This window comes from Heterocephalus glaber, unplaced genomic scaffold (assembly GCF_053883595.1).
Source record: "Heterocephalus glaber isolate CG9 unplaced genomic scaffold, H.glaber_assembly_v1.0 deba00001666, whole genome shotgun sequence".
NCBI lineage: Eukaryota > Metazoa > Chordata > Mammalia > Rodentia > Bathyergidae > Heterocephalus > Heterocephalus glaber.
The window spans coordinates 21769493-21790218 of record NW_028258406.1 but is presented as its reverse complement, the minus strand read 5'-3'; the positions used below and the strand labels follow the sequence as shown (position 1 = coordinate 21790218).

General features: G+C 37.6%; 1 protein-coding gene across 1 annotated transcript; it reads right to left on the bottom strand.

Annotated features, from left to right (window-relative positions):
• Nucleotides 1-13532: 13532 nt before the first annotated feature.
• Nucleotides 13533-15267, bottom strand: LOC101717841 (T-complex protein 1 subunit zeta). Its single transcript, XM_021257783.2, is given in 2 exon segments — nt 13533-13719; nt 13722-15267. Coding segments are annotated over 2 exon segments (1590 nt in total). The 3' UTR covers nt 13533-13675.
• Nucleotides 15268-20726: the final 5459 nt, after the last annotated feature.

The window sequence follows — 20726 nt, the reverse complement described above, 5'->3', positions numbered from 1 at the left end:
GCTACATAGTGAGACTTTGTCTCAAAAAACAAAGCAAAACAAAAGTCCTGCGATCTGGGAAGCAGAATCTCAAAATAATATACATTTTTTTTTATTAAAGTAGATTGGTTGGTATAATAAAAATGAAACCAAACTATTTCAGAATTCCACTTTCTGTCTTTGGAGTCTGGCTGGGTTTCTTGGATATTAAGGATCCTAAGGTCCCACTTCTCAGAGAGCTAGAACTGGATACAGGAAGAAGTCAAAGATGTCTTAGCATCCAGGGAGAACCGAATAGATGGTGATACCTTTAACATAGGTATGAAAATAGGTTTAAATAAAGAAGGTGACCTAACAGGAGTACAGAGAAGAATCCTCAACCCCAAAGAGTTAAAAAAAAAAAACAAATTGGAAAGTAAATATTTTCCAATATGTTTCTAGGGTAGAAGAGGCCATGAAGAGTAGACGAGTCTATTCTTTGGAGCAAGATCATCCTTGGAAGGGAGAAGATAATGCACTGAAGTTACCAATTGGCAAATGTGACATACCTTCATGCACTACCTACTTTTTCTCTGATTATGTATTTCACCCAGCAATGTTCTGATTCTTTCATTTAGCTTTTCATCATTAAAGCAACATTTGCTCACAGTAGGAAACTTATAGCTAAATGGATGGATATTGAGGCCATACTCTTAAGTGAAATAAATAGGACACACATGTGTAAATACCGAATAGTTCCTCTAGTGTGAGAAAATGAAAGTGTAAATAAGGATTAAAATGATTAAAATGAATAATTGATAATTTGAAATAGGAAAAGGTCCAAAGGTGTAGGGGTGGTGGGAGGGGAAGGGGAAAGGAAAGAAGAGAAAGGAAAAATTATAAGAAAAGAAAGAAAAATGGAAATGAAATCTATGTAAATAGGGAAGGGTGGAGGGGTTGAAGGGCTCACAGGTAATGGGGAAAAAAATAACCAAAATATATCATGTACAGGTACAAACACCCAATGATAAATGTAAATGAATTGTATACCTAAAATGTACCAATAAAAGAATTTAAGGGAAAAAATAGAAAAAGTATAAAGAAGAGAACAAAACCACACCTAAGCATACAGTCTAATAAAATGAAAGCAAATTTTTGAGTCTTTTAATACTATACTTATAATATTTATATATATATTATTCTTCAAACAATACATTTTGGTGACTACAAATATCCCCTTTTGGATATTTAGATCATTTTGCTATATTACTATAGAAGGCATGATATGGACATTCATGTCATATACATTTTCCTGCTTTTCTGTTTCTTAAGATACATTCTTGAAAGTTGCATCACTTGGTCAAAGCACATTAACAGTTTGGTTTTTAATTCTTTTATTGGTACATTTTAGGTATACAACACATTTATATTTCTCATTGGGAACTGTACCTTTACATGATGCATCTTGGTTGTTATTTTTTCTCTATTCCTAGCCCTCCCTTTACCCCCTCCACCCTTCCCTATTTACAAAGACTTTATTTCCATTTTTTCCATTTCTCAGTATTTTTCCTTTCCCTTCTTTCCTTTCCCCCGCCCCTCCCACTTCCCCTACCCCTTTGGACCTTTCCTTCCTATTTTGCATTATCAATTATTCATTCTAATCATTGGTACATTTTAGGTATACAATGTAATGACATTCACCATTGGAAATTTGCACCTTTACATAATCTGTCTTGGTTCTTATTTTTCACCCTTGCCCAGCCCTCCCTTCAACACCTCCATCACTCCCTATTTACAAAGACTTTGTTTCCATTTTTCAATTTTCTCATATTAATTCCATTCCCTTCTTTCTTTTCCCCTACCCCTCCCACTTCCCCTTGCCCTTTGCCCCCTTTCTTCCTATTTCACTATATCTGTTATAACTTTTAGTCCTTATTTACACTTTCAGTTTCTCACACTGGAGAAACTATTAGGTATTTATACATGTGTATCCTATTTATTTCACTTAAGAGTATCGCCTCAATGTGCATCCACTTAGCTATAAATGTCTCTAATTTCTCATTTTTTATTACTGAGTAGTACTCCATTTTATAAAAAAACCCCACATTTTCTTTATCCAGTCTCCAGTTGATGGGCATCTGGGCTGTTTCCAAGTTTTAGCTATTACAAACTGCGCTGCTATGAACATGGGTGCACATATATCACTGTGGTATGATTCTTTTAATTCTTTGGGGAAGATCTCCAGCAGTAGAATAGCGGGGTCAAATGGGACTTCCAGTCGTAGTTCTTTGAGGTATCTCCATACTGATTTCCACAGTGCTTGCACCAGTCTACACTCCTACCAGCAGTGGAGCAGGGTTCCTCTTTCCCCACAGCCCTGCCAGCATTTGTTATTGGTTGATTTCATGATAGCAGCCATTCTTTCTGGAGTGAGGTGGAATCCACTATCATCACTCCTGTTCAATATAGTTTTGGAAACATTAGCCATAGCAATTAGACAAGAGAAAGAAATAAAAGGAATAAAGATAGGAAATGAAGTGAAATTATAATTATTTGCAGATGACATGATACTGTATATAGAAGACCCCAAGGACTCCACCAAAAGTCTTCTAGACTTAATAACCAAATTCAGTAAAGTAGCTGGATACAAGGTCAACACACAAAAATCAATAGCTTTCCTCTACACAAACAATAGACTCACTGAGAGAGAAATAGGGCAAACTATTCCTTTCATAATAGCATCCAAAAAACTGAAATACCTAGGAATCAACCTAATGAAAGAAATCAAAGACTTCTTCTCTGAAAACTATAGCACTCTAAAAAGAGAGATTGAAGATGATATCAGGAAATAGAAAGACATCCATTGCTCCTGGGTAGGAAGGATCAATATAGGGAAAATGGCCATACTTCCAAAACTTCTATATAGATTCAATGTAATTCTAATTGAGATCCCAACAGCATACTTCATGGACCCTGAGAAAACAATCCAAAAATTCATTTGGAACAAGAAGAGACCCAGAATAGCAAAAGCAATTCTAGGTAACAGAGATATGGCAGGAGGTATCACAATCCCCATCTTGAAACTATACTACAAAGCTACTGTGATAAAAACAGCATGATACCGGCAAAGAAACAGACCTGAGGACTAGTGGAACAGATTAGAATATGCAGAAACAACTCCAGAATCACTCAGTCATCTTATTTTTGATAAAGGAGCCAAACACCCTCACTGGAGGCAAGATAGCCTCTTTAATAAATGGTGCTGGAAAAATTGGGTTTCAACTTGCCAAAGATTAAAACTAGACTGGTATCTCTCACTATTCACTAAACTGAAATCAAAATGTATTAAAGATCTCAATATTAAAATAGAAATGCTGAATCACCTGGAACAGAATTTAGGTAGAACTCTTGAAGACATTTGTGTAGGAAAGGATTTTATAAACAAAACCTCGGTGGCCCATGAAGTAGCACAAACAATTAACATGTGGGATCTCTTCTTATTAAAAAGCTTCTGCACAGCAAGAGAAACCACCAACAGTGTGAAAAGATAACCCACAATGTGGGGAAAATCTTCACCTGCTGTTCCTCAGACAAAGGTCTACTATCTCAAATCTATAAAGAACTTAAAAAGATCAGACCTCCCAAATTTAAAGACCCAATCCAAAAATGGGCCTCTGAAATGAACAGACATATCTCAGACAAAGAAGTAGAAATAGCAAATAAACATATGGAAAAGTGTTCAACATCGCTGGTCATTTGAGAGATGTGAATGCAAACAATGCTGAGATTCCACCTCACTCCAGAAAGAATGGCTGCTATCCTGAAATCATCCAATAACAAATGCTGGCAGGGCTGTGGGGAAAGAGGAACCCTGCTCCACTGCTGGTGGGAATGTACACTGGTGTAACCCCTGTGGAAATCAATATGGAGATACCTCAAAGAACTAGGACTGGAAGCCCCATTTGACCCAGCTATTCCCCTGCTGGGTATCTTACCCAAAGAATTAAGAGAAGCATACCACAATGATATATGTGTACCCATGTTCATACCAGCACAATCTGTAATAGCTAAAACTTGAAAGCAGCCCAAATGCCCATCAGCTGGAGACTAGATAAAGAAAATGTGTTTTTTATAATAAAATGGAGTACTACTCAGCCAAAAATGAGAAATTAGAGACATTTATAGCTAAATGGATGCACATTGAGGTGATACTCTTAAGTGAAATAAATAGGACACACATGTGTAAATACTAAATAGTTTCTGTGGTTGAGAAACTGTAAGTGTAAATAAGGACTAAAAGGTATAATAGATAATGTGAAATAGGAGGAAAAGGGGCAAAGCGTAAGGGGAAGTGGGAGGGTTAGGGGAAATTAAAGAATGGAATGGAATTAATATGAGAAAATGAAAAAATGGAAACAAATCTTTGTAAATAAGGAGGGATGGAGGGGTTGAAGGGAGGGCAGGGGAAGGGGGAAAAATAAGAACGAAGAGAGATTATGTAAAGGTGCAAATTTCCAATGATGAATGTCATTATATTGTATACCTAAAATGCACCAATAGAATAAAATTTAAAAAAATAGTGAGGGATCATGTGAAATCAATCCAGCATCTGCTAAATGATGCAAAGAATAACATAAGATTGATTGGAGTCAATGAAAAAGTAGGAGATAGAACAAATGACATAAAAAAACCAGTTCTCAGAAGAAATTGCAGAAAACTTCCCAAACAGGGAAAAAAAATTTGACATATAGACAAGTGAGGCATATAGGACTCCAATTAGCCATGATTAAAAATATCTTCCCCAAGGCATATAATATGCAAGATTCCAGAAATTGAACACAATGACAGAATATTAAAAGCTGTTAAAGAAAAGAAACACATCCCCTATAGAGGAAAGCCCATGAGAATCTCAGCAGACTTCTCAACAGGAACTCTCAAGTCAAGGAGAGCTTGGAGTGAAGTATTTCAAGCCCTTAAGGAAAACAGCCTCCAACCCAGATTGATGTACTCTGCAAAACTATCCTTCAGAATTGATGGAGAAATAAGATACTTCCACAATAAAGAACATCTGAAGAAATTCATGACCACAAATCAGCACTTCAGTGTGTTTTGAATGATATTCTAGAAAGAAACAATAAGGATTACAACTCCAAGAACCCTAACAGAATGAATCCACCAGGCAAGGCAAGAAATTAAACAGAAAAGGAAAGAAGGAAGCCAATGGCAGGAAAATAACATGACAGAGATAAGACAGTACATATCAGTTATACCCATCAATCTCAATGGTCTCAATTCACCAATCAAAAGAAAGAGACTGGAAAAATGGATCAAGAAGCAAGATCCAACAAAATGCTGCATAAAAGAAACATATTTAATTGAAAAATAAATTCATAGACTGAAGGCCAAGGATTGGAAAACAGTATTCCATTCAACAGAAACCCAGAAAAGAAGCAGAGGTAGCTATTCTATTTGCAGACAAGGTGGATTTCAAGCCAAGACTGATCAGGAGAGACAAACAAGATTACTATGTCCTGGTAAATGGAACAATCCAAGAGGAAGTGATAACAATCATAAATGTACATGCACCAAATAGCAGTGCACCCAACTATACAAAACAAATATTAACAGACAAGAAAAATCATATAAACACAAATGCAGTTGTAATGGAGGACCTCATTACTACACTGTCATAGATAGACAGATCAACTAGACAAAAAAAATCAACAGTGAAATATTAGAATTGAACCAAACTTTTGAACAAATGGACTTAGTAGATGTCTACAAAATGTTCCACCTGAAAACATCAGAATACACTTTCTTCTCAGCTGCACCTGGGACTTTCTCCAAAATAGACCATATACTAGCTAATAGAACATGCTTAAGTAAATGCAAAGAAATTGAAATAATCCCATGCATATTATCAGACCATTGGGCAATTAAACTGGAAATCAACAACAAAAGAAACTATAAGAACTTCATAAACACATGCAAATTAAATAACACCCTCCTGAACAACCAATGGGTCACAGATGAAATTAAAGAAAAAATCAGACAATTTCTACAATTAAATGATAATGACAATACAACATACTGGAACTTATGGGGCTCAATAAAAGTGCCTTATGAAAGCACTCCTACAAGGGAAATTTATAATGGTGAATTCCCATATCAGGAAAACAGAGCAGACTCAAATAAACAACCTAATTAATGTTGAACCTCAAGCTTCTAGAAAAGGAAGAGCAGGTCAAGTGCAATGCTCGTATGAGGGAGGACATTATAAAGATCAAAGCAGAAATTAATGCAATGGAGACTAAGAAAAGAATATAAAGAATCAAAGAATCAAAGAGTTGGTTCTTTGAAAGATTAAATGAAACTGAAAAACCCTTAGCCAATCTTATCAAAAAGAGTAAAGAAAAGACCAAATCCATGCAATTAGGAATTAAAAGGGTGAAATCACAACAGACCCTGCAGAAATCCAGGATATCATCAATACTTACTTTGAGAACCTGTATTCTAATAAGATGGAAAATATGGAAGAAATGGACAGATTCCTAGATACATATGAATTACCAAAACTGAATCAAGAAGATATAGCAATTCTACATTAACCAGTATCAGTCAATGAAATTGAATATGTAATTAAAAAAACTACCAACAAAGAAAAGCCCTGGCCCTGATGGATTCACTGCTGAATTTTATAAGAAATTTAGATACAATCTAATGCTGCTACTCCTTAAACTCTTTGATGAAATTAAAAGGGAAGCAATACTCCCAAATTAATTCCTGGAAGCAAACACTACCCTGATTCCAAAAACAGAGAAGGATTCAACCAAAAACAAGATCTCCCTAATTAACGCAGATGTAAAAATCCTCATTCTGTTTGCTGTAAATCATCAAGAAGGTTATATACCATGACCAAGTTGGATTCATCCCAGGGATGCAGGGATAGTTCAACATGTGCAAATCAATAAATGTAATACATTTAACAGAGCCAAGGACAGAAACTATATGATCCTCTCAATAGATGCAGAAAAGTGTTTGACAAGGTCCAACACCCATTCATGATAAAAACACTACAGAAAATTGATATAGATGGTCTTTATCTCAATCTGATAAGAGCCATCTATTACAAAGCAACAGCCAACATCATACAAAATGAATAAAAACTGAAAGCTTTCACTCTAAAATTAAAAATAAGACAAGGATGTTCACTGTCACAACTCTTATTCAATATGGTTCTGGAAACACTAGCCTGAGAAATTAGACAAGAGAAAGAAATAAAATGAATAAGGATAGGAAAGGAAGAAGTTAAATTATCATTAGTTGTGGATGACATGATACTTTACATAGAAGACCCCCAAAACTGCACCAAAAGACTTTTAAATTTGATAACCAAATTCAGTGGCATAGCTGGATACAAAGTTAACACTCAAATATCAATAGCCTTCCTGTACACAAATAAGAGACTCACAGAGAAATTAGAGAAACAATTCCTTTCACAATAGCATCCAAAAAAGTGAAATATCTAGGAGTCAATCCAACGAAGGAAGTAAAAGACCTCTACATTGAAAACTATAGCACTTTGAAAAAGGAGAGTGAAGAGGATATCAGAAAATGGAAACTATCCCTTATTCTTGGATAAGAAGAACCAATATAGTGAAAATGGCCATGTTCCAAAATTGTTATACAGATTCAATGCAATTTCAATCAAAATCCCAATAGTATACCTCACAGAACTAGAAAAAACAATACTAAAATTCATTTGGAATCAGAAGAGATCTAGAATAGCAAGAGATCTAGAATAGTAGTTCTGGGCTACAAAGGCAAAAGCAGGGGTATCACAATCCCTCACTTTAAACTATACTACAATGCTACAGTGATAAAAACAGCATGGTACTGGCAAAAGAACAGACTTGAGGATCAATGGAACAGACCAGAGGATGCAGAAACAACTCCACACATACCCAACCACATTATCTTTGACAAAGGAGCCAAACACTTTCCCTGGAAGAAAGGTAGCTTCTTTAATAAATGGTGCTGGAAAAACTGCTTTCCACATGCTGAAGACTGAAACTAGACCCACATCTTTCACCATGCACGAACCTAAAATCCAAATGGATCAAAGATCTAAATATTAAAACAGAAACACTAAATCTGCTGGAAGAGAGAATAGGTAGAACGATTGAGGACATAGGCAAAGATTTCATGAACAAAACCCAGACCTCACAGAAAATACTGCAAAGCATCAGCAACTGGGACCTCATCTTATTTAAAAGATTTTTCACAGTAAGAGAAACCATCAACAGAGTAAAGAGAAAACTGACAGAGTGAGAAAAAAATTTTTTTTTTGGTATTGGGGATCGAACTCAGGACCTTGTGCTTGAGAAGCAGTCACAGTGCCACTGGGCTAAATCCCTGGCTCAGGAAAGAAATTTTTATCAGCTATTCAGATAAAGGACTATTATCTATAATATATAAAGAACTCAAAAATATAAGACCCCCCAAATTTAAAGACCCAATGAAAAAATGGGTATCTGAAATGATACTTCTCAGATAGAGAATTAGAACTGGCAAATAAATATAAGAAAAAATGTTCAACATCACTAGTCATTCATTATATGCAAATTAAAACAATGATGAGGTTTCATCTTTAGACAGAATGGCTGCTATGAAGAAATCAACCAATACCAAATGCTGGAGAGGGCATGGGGGAAAAGGAACCCTTCTCCACTGTTGTAGTGTAGACTGGTGTAACCACTGTGGAAATCAGTGGAGATTTCTCAAAAAACTAAAACTAGAAGTTCCATTTGACCCAGCTGTACCTCTATCTTCCCAAAAGAATTAAAAGCATCATACCACAGTGATATATGCACACCAATGTTTATAGCAGCACAGTTTACAATAGCTAAACAGCCCAAATGCCCATCAACTGATGAGTGGATAAAGAAGATGTAGTTTTTTTTTTAATATATACAATGGCACTATTCTTCCATAAAGAAGGATGAGCTTCAAACAATCATAACTAAATGGATGCACCTTGAGTCCATATTCTTAAGTGAAATAAATTGGACACACATGGTCAAATATTGCACTGTTTCTCTGGTGTGAGAAAACAAAAGTGGGAAATAAGGACTGAAATGTATAATGGATATTGGGAAATGGGAAGAAAGTGTTCAAATGGGAAGGGGAATAAGGTAGGAGGGAGGAGAAAGAAAGGAAAGGACAAGAAAACAAGTGAAAATAGAAGGAAAAAATGGAAACAAAGCTGTTGTACGTAGTGAGAGGAGGTGGCTAAAGGGGAGAAATGGGATAAAATAAAATAAAATTTATAAAGATGTTGAGGGCCAGAGATTTAGCTCAGTGGTGCCACTGCCTGCCTCACAAGCGCAAGGTCATCAGTTCAATCCCCAGTACCAAAAAAATAAAAAAATAAAAAGTTGGACCAACCATGGATACTTGTTCGGCTTCTACCTATATGTAATGTATTAGTCAGCTTTCCCACTGCAGGAACCAAATACCTGACACCCACAATTTACAGGAAGAGAAGTTTATTTGCTTTATATTTTGGGAGGTTTCAGTCCAAGGTAGGCTGGCTCCAAGACAGAAATGGCATGATGGAAAGGCTGACAGGAGAAAGCTATTCAACTCATGGCAGCCAGGAAGCAGAGAAAGCAGGAAGAGCCAGAGGGGTGTGTGTGTGCATGTGTGTGCGGATATGCATGTGTGTGCATGTGTTATTCTCCAATGGCATGCCTATAGTGACCTACTTCCTCCAAGTGGGGCCCATTTCCTAACAGCACATTCAGCTATGATCTTTAATGGATTAATCCACCAATGAGAAAAGTTACCCCGTGATACAATTACTTTCCAAAAACTTCATCTGAGAACACATGAGACTTTGAGGGCCTTTTCATATCACAAACAAGGTACCCAACTATGCTTCCAAATTTCCTGGAAAAAATCCTAATTCTAATAATGTAATTCTTCCATTTTTTACTTGTTTCTGATAATTCTTGAGCTGTCTTTCCCCCATGTGTTTACTAGTCATTTATATTTGCTTTTTAATGAATTCATCCATCAATGCTTTTGCCTATTTTCCCGTTGAACAAGATCTTAGGAACTATTAGCAGTGTAGTTGTCAAGGCTCAGAAAACTTACGAACATCACCTGGACTGTCAGGTTACCTAGCTGGACCCTAACTTTGCCTCTTTCTAATTTCAAAGTCAGTGTTTTCAGCTACTATATTCATACCTACATTCTCAGGAAGTCCCTATAAAAGGAATAATCACCCAAAAAACAAACAAATGTAGAGAATATTTTACTGTCACATATTACCTCATTAGAATATCTTAGAAGCAATAGCACCTTTCCTGATAGGGCTTTGGATGTTACCAAGTTTTCTCATTTTTCAAAAAAATCTTTTAACTGTATATATTTCTCTCCATGCAAAATTAGTAGCTTTTTTTAAAAAAAAATTACTAGCATTTGAAAGTGTTCTGTGGTCAACAAAATCTTCCCATTAAGATGTTCTATTCTTACATTTACCTAAGTCTCTTTGAGAGAACAATGCGTGCTCTCTGAAAAAGGATAAGAGGAAAAATACAACCTTCTTTAAAAAGATATTTTAGTTAGACTGCATATTTGGTCATGGTGGCAGAAATCCAAAGTGATAGTGAGCTAAACAAAATATGAATTTCTTTCTTGTTAAAGTCATATGGTGGGTAGGGTGGCATCATGGCATCAGTGAAAAGGACATGTTCTGCTCTATATTTTCTCTCTCTCGGGCCTTCCCTCCTCCACAGAATCCAGGATGACTCATGACCAATTTTGCCTTCTCTGGTCGGGAAGCAGGAAGAGAAAGCTCTTAAAAAAAAAAAAAGAACAAGCAAGAAGAAGTTCATACCAATTCCACCTACTTCCCATTAGTCCAAATTTTGATACATAACTTACATTGTGTTATAAGAAAAGCTAGAAAATACAGCCTTTATTTTGGGAAGCCATTAATTCAGTTAAAATCAGGAAAAGAGGGAATTCTTATTGGGAAATAACTAGCAATGTTTGTCTTCACCAGACAGAAGGTAACTTTTCATCCTACATAAGCAATTGACTGAGTTCAAATCTTGATTTTGCCTCTTGCAAACTGGACCTCTCTCAGGCATATTTTCTTACCTATGAAACAGATAATAAATAGACACTAGTATTTATAGTTATCCTTCAGAGAATCTTGCATATAGTATGTGGTCAACAATGAAGGGTCACTTTCTTCCTCCCCTCCTAGAAAGTAGACAACTGGAAATCCCATCAGAAGGCTGTGTTGAATGGTAGCTGAAGGCTTAGAGCCCAGACTTGTTCATGGGAATGTCACCTTCTGTATGGATATATGCACTGAGAGACAACCACTGGAGAGTTTAAAATAAATGACTATGAAAGCTTCTCTCTGAGCATGCAGAGTTCATAGAGATTAAAAATGAAAGCCATGGGCCGAGGATTTAGCTCAGTGGTTTCGCCGCCTGCTGCGCAAGCACAAGGACCCGAGTTCGATCCCCGGTACCAAAAAAAAAAAAAAAAAGAAAGCCATAAGGCAGCAGGCTGTACAGTGCAACCAAAGCCTGGTAATCAAGTCAGTAACTTGTGTTATCTTTCAACATACATGAGTGAAATCAGAAATGCTGATTAGCTGAGGCCCAATCTGGCATTTATACCTATATAAAAGAGACATGGATTTAAAAATAAATAAATGAAGCACTGAGACTTTTCTAACCATGAAAATAGAATTATAAAGCCATTTGTTATTTTCCTATCATTTTGCTTCACAAAGACACTTGTAGTCCTCAGGGGCAAGCCTATTCTCCCTCCTATTCACCCAACAGCTTCTCTGGTGCCACTGAGAGGGGAAGTCCAGCCCATCTGTGGCTAAGTCTTTTGTCTCTGATTGTTAGAGGAATTTTCGGACTTCTAGAGTCATGGATTGCAGCTGGACAAAAGTCTATACAGGAAATCCACTCCTTTCTCTGACTTGGCCAAAGACACACAATGCCTAGGTCACTCCCCCAGCCCTATCCCTCCTAGAGAAGTGTATGTACGTGTCCTTTGGAGTTCAAAGGTGGCAAACTGCCAGTAAGTATTTGATATTTGAACTTAAAAAAACCTTAATTTTCAACAAACATTGGATAATTGGATATTTCATATTTAAATATGAAATTGAGCCTGGTTGAGGCAATCATTGTTATGGCTTATATCTAGATGTCCCCTCAAAGCCTTATGCAGTATTAGATGGGGCTTTTCAGAGGTGGCTTGATCTAGACAGTGTGATGCTGGGATTAAAGGTATAATGTTGGGATTAGGGGTGTGATGCTGGAATTAAGGGTGTGTGATTACTAAATTAGTCTAATAATTGGTTTAACATAGTTCCAGGTGTGGAGAATAGGAAGGCCCAACTAAAGGTGGGTGGCACCATCCAAAAGGAGGGTAGCCTGGAAAAGATAAAAGGGAGAGGCAGGCTGCTTCTTGCTGCTTCTGGTCTTCTACCTGCCCTGCCATGCTATGTTTTTCCTCTGTGTGATGCCCCTCTGCCATGCAACCCTTCCTTAGAGCCAACCACCTTTGGGCTGGAACCTCTCCAAACTGAGACAAATAAACCTTTCCTCCTTTAATTTTGGGCATTGGGTATTTTGTCTTAGCAACAAGGAAAGTAACTAAGACAATCATATTTATCCTATACAAGTTTAAAGTCATTCTTGATTTTTAAAACAACCCTTTGAATTATAAATTCATTTGTACACTATTTCAAAGCATCTGGCTCCTCTACTTTCTGGTTTTCTAGATTTGGAGAAATTATGTAACTTGTCTGTGTCTCAGTTTCATGTTTGAACCCTACTCCAAGAACATAAATTCTATTCAGCAGACATATTTTCCTCTTTTGATTACTGATGTATCCTCTGTGGTTAGAATGGTACTTAGCCCATAGTAGGTATTCAATAGCTGCTAAATGAATCAATCAAATGGGAATGATAATTCAGTATTATTATAAATATTAAATAATCCAGTATTGGCAAAGCACCTGGCCCTGAACCTAACTCTTGCTGCTTGTTTAATGTTGGCTGTCATTATTTGATGAGTATCTACATTTACATCATGCTGTACTGATTAAAAATATGATTAAAATACTGATTAAAAGTATGCTTGAGCATACTTTTATATCAAATGTCCCCTAAACTATGATTATTTATTGCCATCAGGAAGAGATTAGTAGAATCACTTTTTGCTTTGTATTTGTGTACACAGTACAAGAAAGTGCTCCATCAACATTCCACTGACATTGCTGTTGTCACAGTGATTGGTGACGGCCATATTGCTTACCCAATGGCATGTCTGCAGTCAGTCCTTGTCTCATATGCCCTGTGTACTCCACAGGCACAGCTGATCATTCTTCCTAAACTTCTTCCCTTGTTTGGTATCCAGAGTGCCTATACTTTCCTTTGTTTTCTCCTCCTCCACTTATGGCTCCTTTTAGTCTCTTTCCCAGTCTATTAAGTTGGCATCTGCAAATCTCAATCCTTGGAGTTATATTTATATTTTCTCCCTGTGTTGATCAAGGCCCTGACAGAAGAGTTGAATGATGAACATTATTTGAAGGTTGGACAAAAATCCCACAATTCTATTCCTCAGGATCATTCTGTAGTCTTCAGGATTCAGATGATACCAGGGAGGCTTCCATTCAGCCTTTCAGAGAGGACATTCTGACCCACATGATCTTGTCTGCAGGAAGATGTTTGTGGCAATCACAGTGCAGGAGTGAAGCAGCTGTTTCTTCACATAATAGTTATCCCATATACCTTCTTCTGCTGCTACCATCAGCTCACCTGTGTTCAGGTCCACACCCACAAGTTGACCTGACTCTGAATGTTCTGCTTGAATTTTAACTAATGTTTCCTGGAGGTCAAAGCCAGAGTTCTGAGCAAGGACCTTGGGAATAATGAGCAATGTGTCAGCAAATGCCTGTATCCCGAGCTGGACCCAGCCCTTTACACTGGTCTTGTGTTTAATCAGCGCTTGTGCCATCGCCACTTCTACTGCGCCAGGACTGGTAACCACACAGCCATCATCAATAGCATTTTTTACAGCCCTCAAGCTATCTCTTATTGCTTCCTTGATTTGAGTGAGAGTGTGCTTATTTGCTCCTTTGATCAATAATGTGACAGAGTAGGGATTGCTACATTTCTCAATAAAGGTGAACTTCTCTTCTCCCAAAGTATACTCATAAACCAGTCCTGCATGTCCCAGACAGTCAGGATTTAGGTCATCAAAGGAATTTAGAGCCACCCCAAAACAAAAAAGAGTCAGTCTCTTCATATTTCTTCTTTTAGCTCTATGCAGAGCTACTATGCCTTCTTTTGCATGAGCATCCAAGAAAAAAGGATCAATTCCCTTTTGACTAATAACAACAAATCCTCTATCTGAATCACCACAGACCTTCTTTTTCAGTTCTACTATTTTTTTAACTCTATCTTCAATGAATTTTCTTTCAGCTTTTACTAGTTTTTCTCTCTCTTCCACATTCTTGTAGAAAAAGCCAGAATTCACTTCTGTTTTCTCATATTCCAAGGAGACATTACACATGAGAATGTATGCATTTTCCACTCTGTTTTTCATACCAGGATGCCAGGCCCCGTGGTCCAAAACAAGCCTTCTGATTAAGCTTGTATCAGTTTCAGATTTATGTTTCATCTCCATGATTTCAACCATGAACAGGTTAGTAGGTTCATCTTTTTTTCTAATGGCCAAAGTGGAATCTACTACAGCCTCTGGTAGGACATCTGTAAGTTCAGCATGAACTTTAGTGCATAGAGATATTCTGACCACATCTATAAGTGTTTTCCTGTCCATCTCTCTGCTTACTTCGACTTGTTCCAAAAACTGCAGGGCCTTTTGGTTTGGAGCTTCAAAACCTGCACTAATTATTCTGGGATGAAGACCCTTAGAAATGTAGAGATCTGCCTTCAGCAGCTCTCCAATGATAAGGACGTTGGGAGTAGTACCATCACCAGTTATATCATCCTGGGCTTTTGCTACTTTTGCTATTAATGAGGCTGTGGAGTATTGAATTTGCATTTCATGAAGCAGTGCATTGCCATCTTTAGTAAGCTTGCTGTCTCCAGCTCCAGAACTAAGCATCTCCATAGTCCCTTTAGGCCCCAAGTTGGTCCTCAGCATGTCCTGAAGTCCCCACACCATGCTGATGTTAACCACAAGTGCAGCCTGTGTTCAAGCCACCTCGGCTTTGGGGTTCAGGGTCTTCATGGTGGGCATAGCCTCCCCACTTCAGGGAGAGGGGGAAACTGGCTTGTGGTACACAGCCCTGGCCCCGCGTGGCCAAGGTGATGAGATTTTTTTTTTTATAATGATGTGAGCATTGTTTAGGAACATTAACAACAGACTGTGCAGTACAGATGCTCCTCACTTATGATGGGGTCATGTGGCAATAAACCCACTATTGAAAATATTGTGATTTGGAAATGCATTGAATACTCTTAACCTATGAACATCATAGTTTAGCAACACACAGTACACAGTGTACTATAGAGTGTTGGCTATTTTCCCTTGTAATCGTGGGGTTGACTGGGAGCTTCATCTCACTGGCTCTGCCCTGCATCTCAAGAAACTGTCACACCACATCATCACTAACCTAGAAAAGATAAAAAATTCAAACATCAAAGTGCAGTTTGCACTGAATATATATCACTTTCACATTCACATAAAGTAAAAAAAATGTTAAACTGAATGAAAAGCCTCAAGGGGCTCCAGGCAGCAGTGGTTGCTGGTTACCCAGAAAGAGTAGTGGAATGTGTAGGGTGACTGGAGGGAGCTACACCCTTTGGTGCAGGGGCAGCATCAATTCACACCTTAGCAGAGGGGGTAGAATCTGGAGAAATTGGCAGTCCCACATCCTCTCCTTACACTCACTAATCCCTCGCTGATGCTCCCATTGGCCGAGCTCAAATGAAAGTCAGAAATATCATTAACTGAGTCCAGTCTCCTAGAGTACCAAGCTGGATGGGGAAAGATGGGAAATGGAAATGCAGAGGCAAAGGGAAGATAGTCAGCATACTTTGGAGTGATTTCAACCATCTCTATGGTAAAGACTTACAGGCCATCTAACTGCCTACTTGTCATCTCAACTTGGATGCTTAGTGGATATCTCCAGTTTAGCATGTATAAAACCAAACTCCCACCTGGTCCCTTTTCTTATCTGCCACCCCCACCCACATCCTTCCTCATACCACTTAATGTGAACTGGCAGCATCAGCAATGTTTTAAAATATGGGTTTTATTATTATTCAGGTATGATGAGGCCAATAGTTAGGAGACAACTTCCACTGAAAGAGAATTTGTTACTCATAGTTTCCAAGAAAAGAAGGCATGCCATGCCACACAGGGCTACCCAGAGGAGTCCTAGGGTTGGCCAAGAGGCAGAAAGAATAGGATAAAAACATGGCGAGAGTCTTTATTTTAGTTTCTAATGGAAAGAATTTGTTAAGACAGGGTTTGGAGTTGACAAGTTTGAATTTCAGCAGGCTCTGGGGTATAGAAGTTGTTCTGAATATCTGTTACCGGGTTCTAGGCCAATTAGGCAAAGAAATATTGGCCTGGAGTGGAAAAGCCTATTGAAATAGTGAAGAGGGGCATACACTCTGGATTGGTTAGTTTGCATTTGGAGGGAACCCACAGAGATAGTAATAATATTGCTAGAGATAGTAGTATCTCTAGCAATTGACCAGTCCTGGTTGGTCAGGCCCCATATGACAAAACTTCAGATTAAAGACGGGTGATTAATATAAGCAATAGTTGAGACTCATATCCATGCATTCTTGCTTCTATAACTTGAGTAGTATATTTGGTAGGATTTATTTATTAATAAATTATGATTTAACAAAGCATTATATAAACCAGTGAACCTATGTGTACAAAAAGACAAGTTATCTTTTTCAAAACTAAGTAGGAAAGGCTTGATGAGAAAAACTTCTTTTAAATATATGTAGGTTAGGCAATACAAAATAAGACAAAAACAAAACAACAAAAATAAAATTTAAAAACTTTGATGATTTAGAAGACTATTGCTTCACAAGTATCTTTAAATTGTGGTCCACTGCAAATAAACTAGAAATTAAAAATGATATGTATGAGTATCATTTGTGTAAGAAAGATGTCAAGGAAAAATTCAGGAAATAAAATTGTTACCATGAAGTTGTTAATTTGGAGGAGCAAATAAAATTTTAAAAAATTGGCATTTTATTAACCTTGGAGGGAATGACCTAATTTCCCTGACCTAATTTCCTTCCACTGGGCTCCACCTCCTAAAGACTACACCACTTCCAATAATACCACCAGTTGGTGACCAAGTGTTTAACACATAGGCCTTTGTGGAAGAACATTCAAGATCCAAACTATAGCAGACACTGTTATGACTTCTATACCTCCTATGGAATAAGAAGAATACATCAACTATGTGCTAGTCTGGTTAATAGCATTAAACCTGAATCTAATGATGAGTACACAATGGGACAAATCCAGATCATGAGACATTCTATGAGACTATTTTCCAGACTTTTAAAAGTATGTCAACATCATGAAAATCTTAAAAAGTAAAAGGACTATTCTACATTAAAGGGGACCTAAGGCAATATGATGAACAAATGGAAAGTGTGAACCCTCTTTGGATCCTGCATTTCAAGTCTGTCATACAGTATTTTCATTGAGACAATTAGGGATATTTGAATATCATTTGCTTAAGAGTTAATATTATTTGATCAATATCAAATTTGGGGGGTGCAATTAACAAACAACAACATTGCATCACCCAAACAAAGCCCCAATACTGGGTTTTAACATTGCTTAGACTTTGATGATCTAAGAGTAGGTCCATGTTTTGGTAAGTGCTGTCAAACAGCAACCCACCTTAGACCAGAACCCTAATGTTTATAAAACTCTTCCTCCTTGTTGACCACCTAGTCTTTCTGGTCCTAATCATTGCAATGATACTTTAAAAGTGATTCGGTCTTGTAAGAACAAGAAAGTAGGATTCTGTGCCTACTTTGTTTATCACTGTATCCCTAAGCACCTAGAACAGTGGTACATAGTAAATGCTGTATAAATACCTATCAGCTCAGTGAACCAGCTATGTGAAGTCAATCAGTACAGTAAGGTCCCAACTTATAAATAATTGAGTTGTGAACTTTCACAAATATGAATGGACCTCACAGTAGGAATATTCATAGAAGCAAACAAATTGCAGAAGTAGCTCACGTGTCTGTCAGACATTGTCACAGTTGCGCTGCTGTGTGCTTACTGTACAGTGCAATAGTGTACAGTAGTACAGTGCTCAATCAGAGCCCAGGATGTCCAGAAGCAAAAGGAAAAGCAGTGGTGATGTGGAGGGGACTGCTACGAAGAGCTAAGCAATATGCATTTGCGTCAAGACTCACTTGTGATAAGACTAACTTTGTTGGACTTAGAATTGAATCTGACTTACAAATGTTCTTCTGGAATGGAACTTGTTCATAAATTGGGGACTTACTGTATATAGGTTTTTGTATGAAATAGCAGTGTGGAGCTCTTATTAATTCTACTTATTTGCAGATATTTCTTGATTTTCTTTATGGACAATCATATCAACTTTGAAAAAAATGGTTTGCTTTTTTGTTTTCAACCCTTGTAGAATTTATTTCTTTTTCTTACTATGTTGGCAGAATCTCTAATACTACAATGTTGACCAGGAGTGCTGATTATAGGGTCCCTTGCCTTATTCCTTATTTCAGAGTGAATGCTTTCAGTAATTGACACCAGGAATAGCATTTGCCGTGAGATTTTAACAGACACTTTTAAAAAGTCAGGTTAAGAAATTTCCTTTCTATTTCTAGTTTGCTAAGAGATTTTAATCATTTATGAGTGTCCCCACTTATTTATCATCTGCCACTTTGAGGATGTTCTTCTAATACCATTGAGAAATAATTACTCCTTTTCTAGTGCCTTATAGTAAGATTCACAATTCTTTATTAGTTTTCAGTGAGGGAGGCATGTTGCTTGACTTTTGTACACCATAAAGTTATCAATATGGAGGAGCAAATCAAATTTTTAAAATTCTCATTATGTTGACCCAACCTTAATGTCACATTGCATTATATGAGTTGGCAGGAATGAGACATTCCATGCCATATAAAATGCATAAAAATGTGAAATATACACTGCATATTTCAAATCAACTGACTTATAGAGCTTTATGGTAAGTGAGACTCCATGTCCTTACAATGCACATTTCAGTTGCATGTTAATTTCAAAATTCCTGTGATTTCAGAGCAACAATGGAATAACAATCACACCCACAAAGACTCAGAGACTGATTTTTCTGAAAAATTAATAAAAATTCAACTATAACCCATTTCCTAAAAGGGAGTCCAGAAGCTTATGTCTTCCCTTGGCTGAGGGAAGCTATTTCCTCACTGGCTATTCTATTCTCCACCCTTAACCCTGTCCTGACATCTGTTTTTCTAATCACTGTCAGTGAAAAGAAGTGTGATACTGTCTGAAATCTACTAATAAAAACTCTTGGGGAAGAAAATATAAAATCTTAGGCTTGCAAATCATCAACCCTGAGAGTTGGCACATTGTTGACTTGCTTAAGAGTCTGCACTTTCATTTAACATGAAAATCAGCTTTGATGAGTACGATTAGTGGTTGTGGTGGTGGAACATACAAAACAATGGTTTCAGTGACTCAGAACTGGCTAAAGTCTCTCTCTGTGTCTCTCTTTCTTTTTCCTTCTCTCTCTCTCTCTCTCTCTCTCTCTCTCTCTCTCTCTCTCTCCCTCTCTCCCTCTCTCACTTGGTGATTCATTTGGAATTGAATCAGTTCCTGAGAATGGTAAAAACTTTGAAAGGGAGCCAGCTTATCAGCATATTGATATGTAATGAAAGTCTTCTTAAATGCTTTCCAATTCCCTTTGCAGAAGTGAAGAATAAAAACCACTGTCATTGGAAAAAATTATTTGCCAGAACATTCTTTAACAAGCAGATTCATTAATTTTCTGGGGAGTACACTATCATTTTGTCTCTATCACACTGGAAGAACTGGCTGGTGTAATCAATTCCATAGAGCACCCATCCATTCAGTTAGATAACCAGTGAGGAGGAAAAGCCCCAGAAATCAATAGTAGTTGTTTCACTGAATTGATGGGTTATTGTTCGTCATTCAGATCTGTCCGTTGACTTGAGTGTTTAGTTGCTGTCCGTGGAGTGTGATGTGAGATTTTCAGGCCAAAGACAGGCCCTGTTGGAAGGCCCACAGAGTGAAAGGTGATGAGATGCAGGCATACCATGGACAGCGCTGCTGCTTGAGCTGGGGAAGGCATGGCTGATGTCATCACTGCTGGCAACTCACCTCCGCTGAACACCTGACCATTGACCCAACATCCCCCTTTGCTGAGTGCTACTGGTGAGAGAAGCACTTAACACATATTATTAGCTTTTAACAAACCCGCAAGGTAGGAATTGTTATCCTTTCCTGCTCTTTTCTTGCTTGACCATTGAAGGGAAGCCATTTCATTCTATTACCCAGCAAGGAGAGGCAGATTCAGCAACCTACCTCTGTCAAAACCCATCTCCTCTTCAGGATATCCTCTGCCCTTCATCCAGGCTTAGTGGAGTGACTGAGAATGTAAGTTCCAGAATCGTACTGGGTAATCTTGATTGTCAACTTGACTGCATTAAAAGACT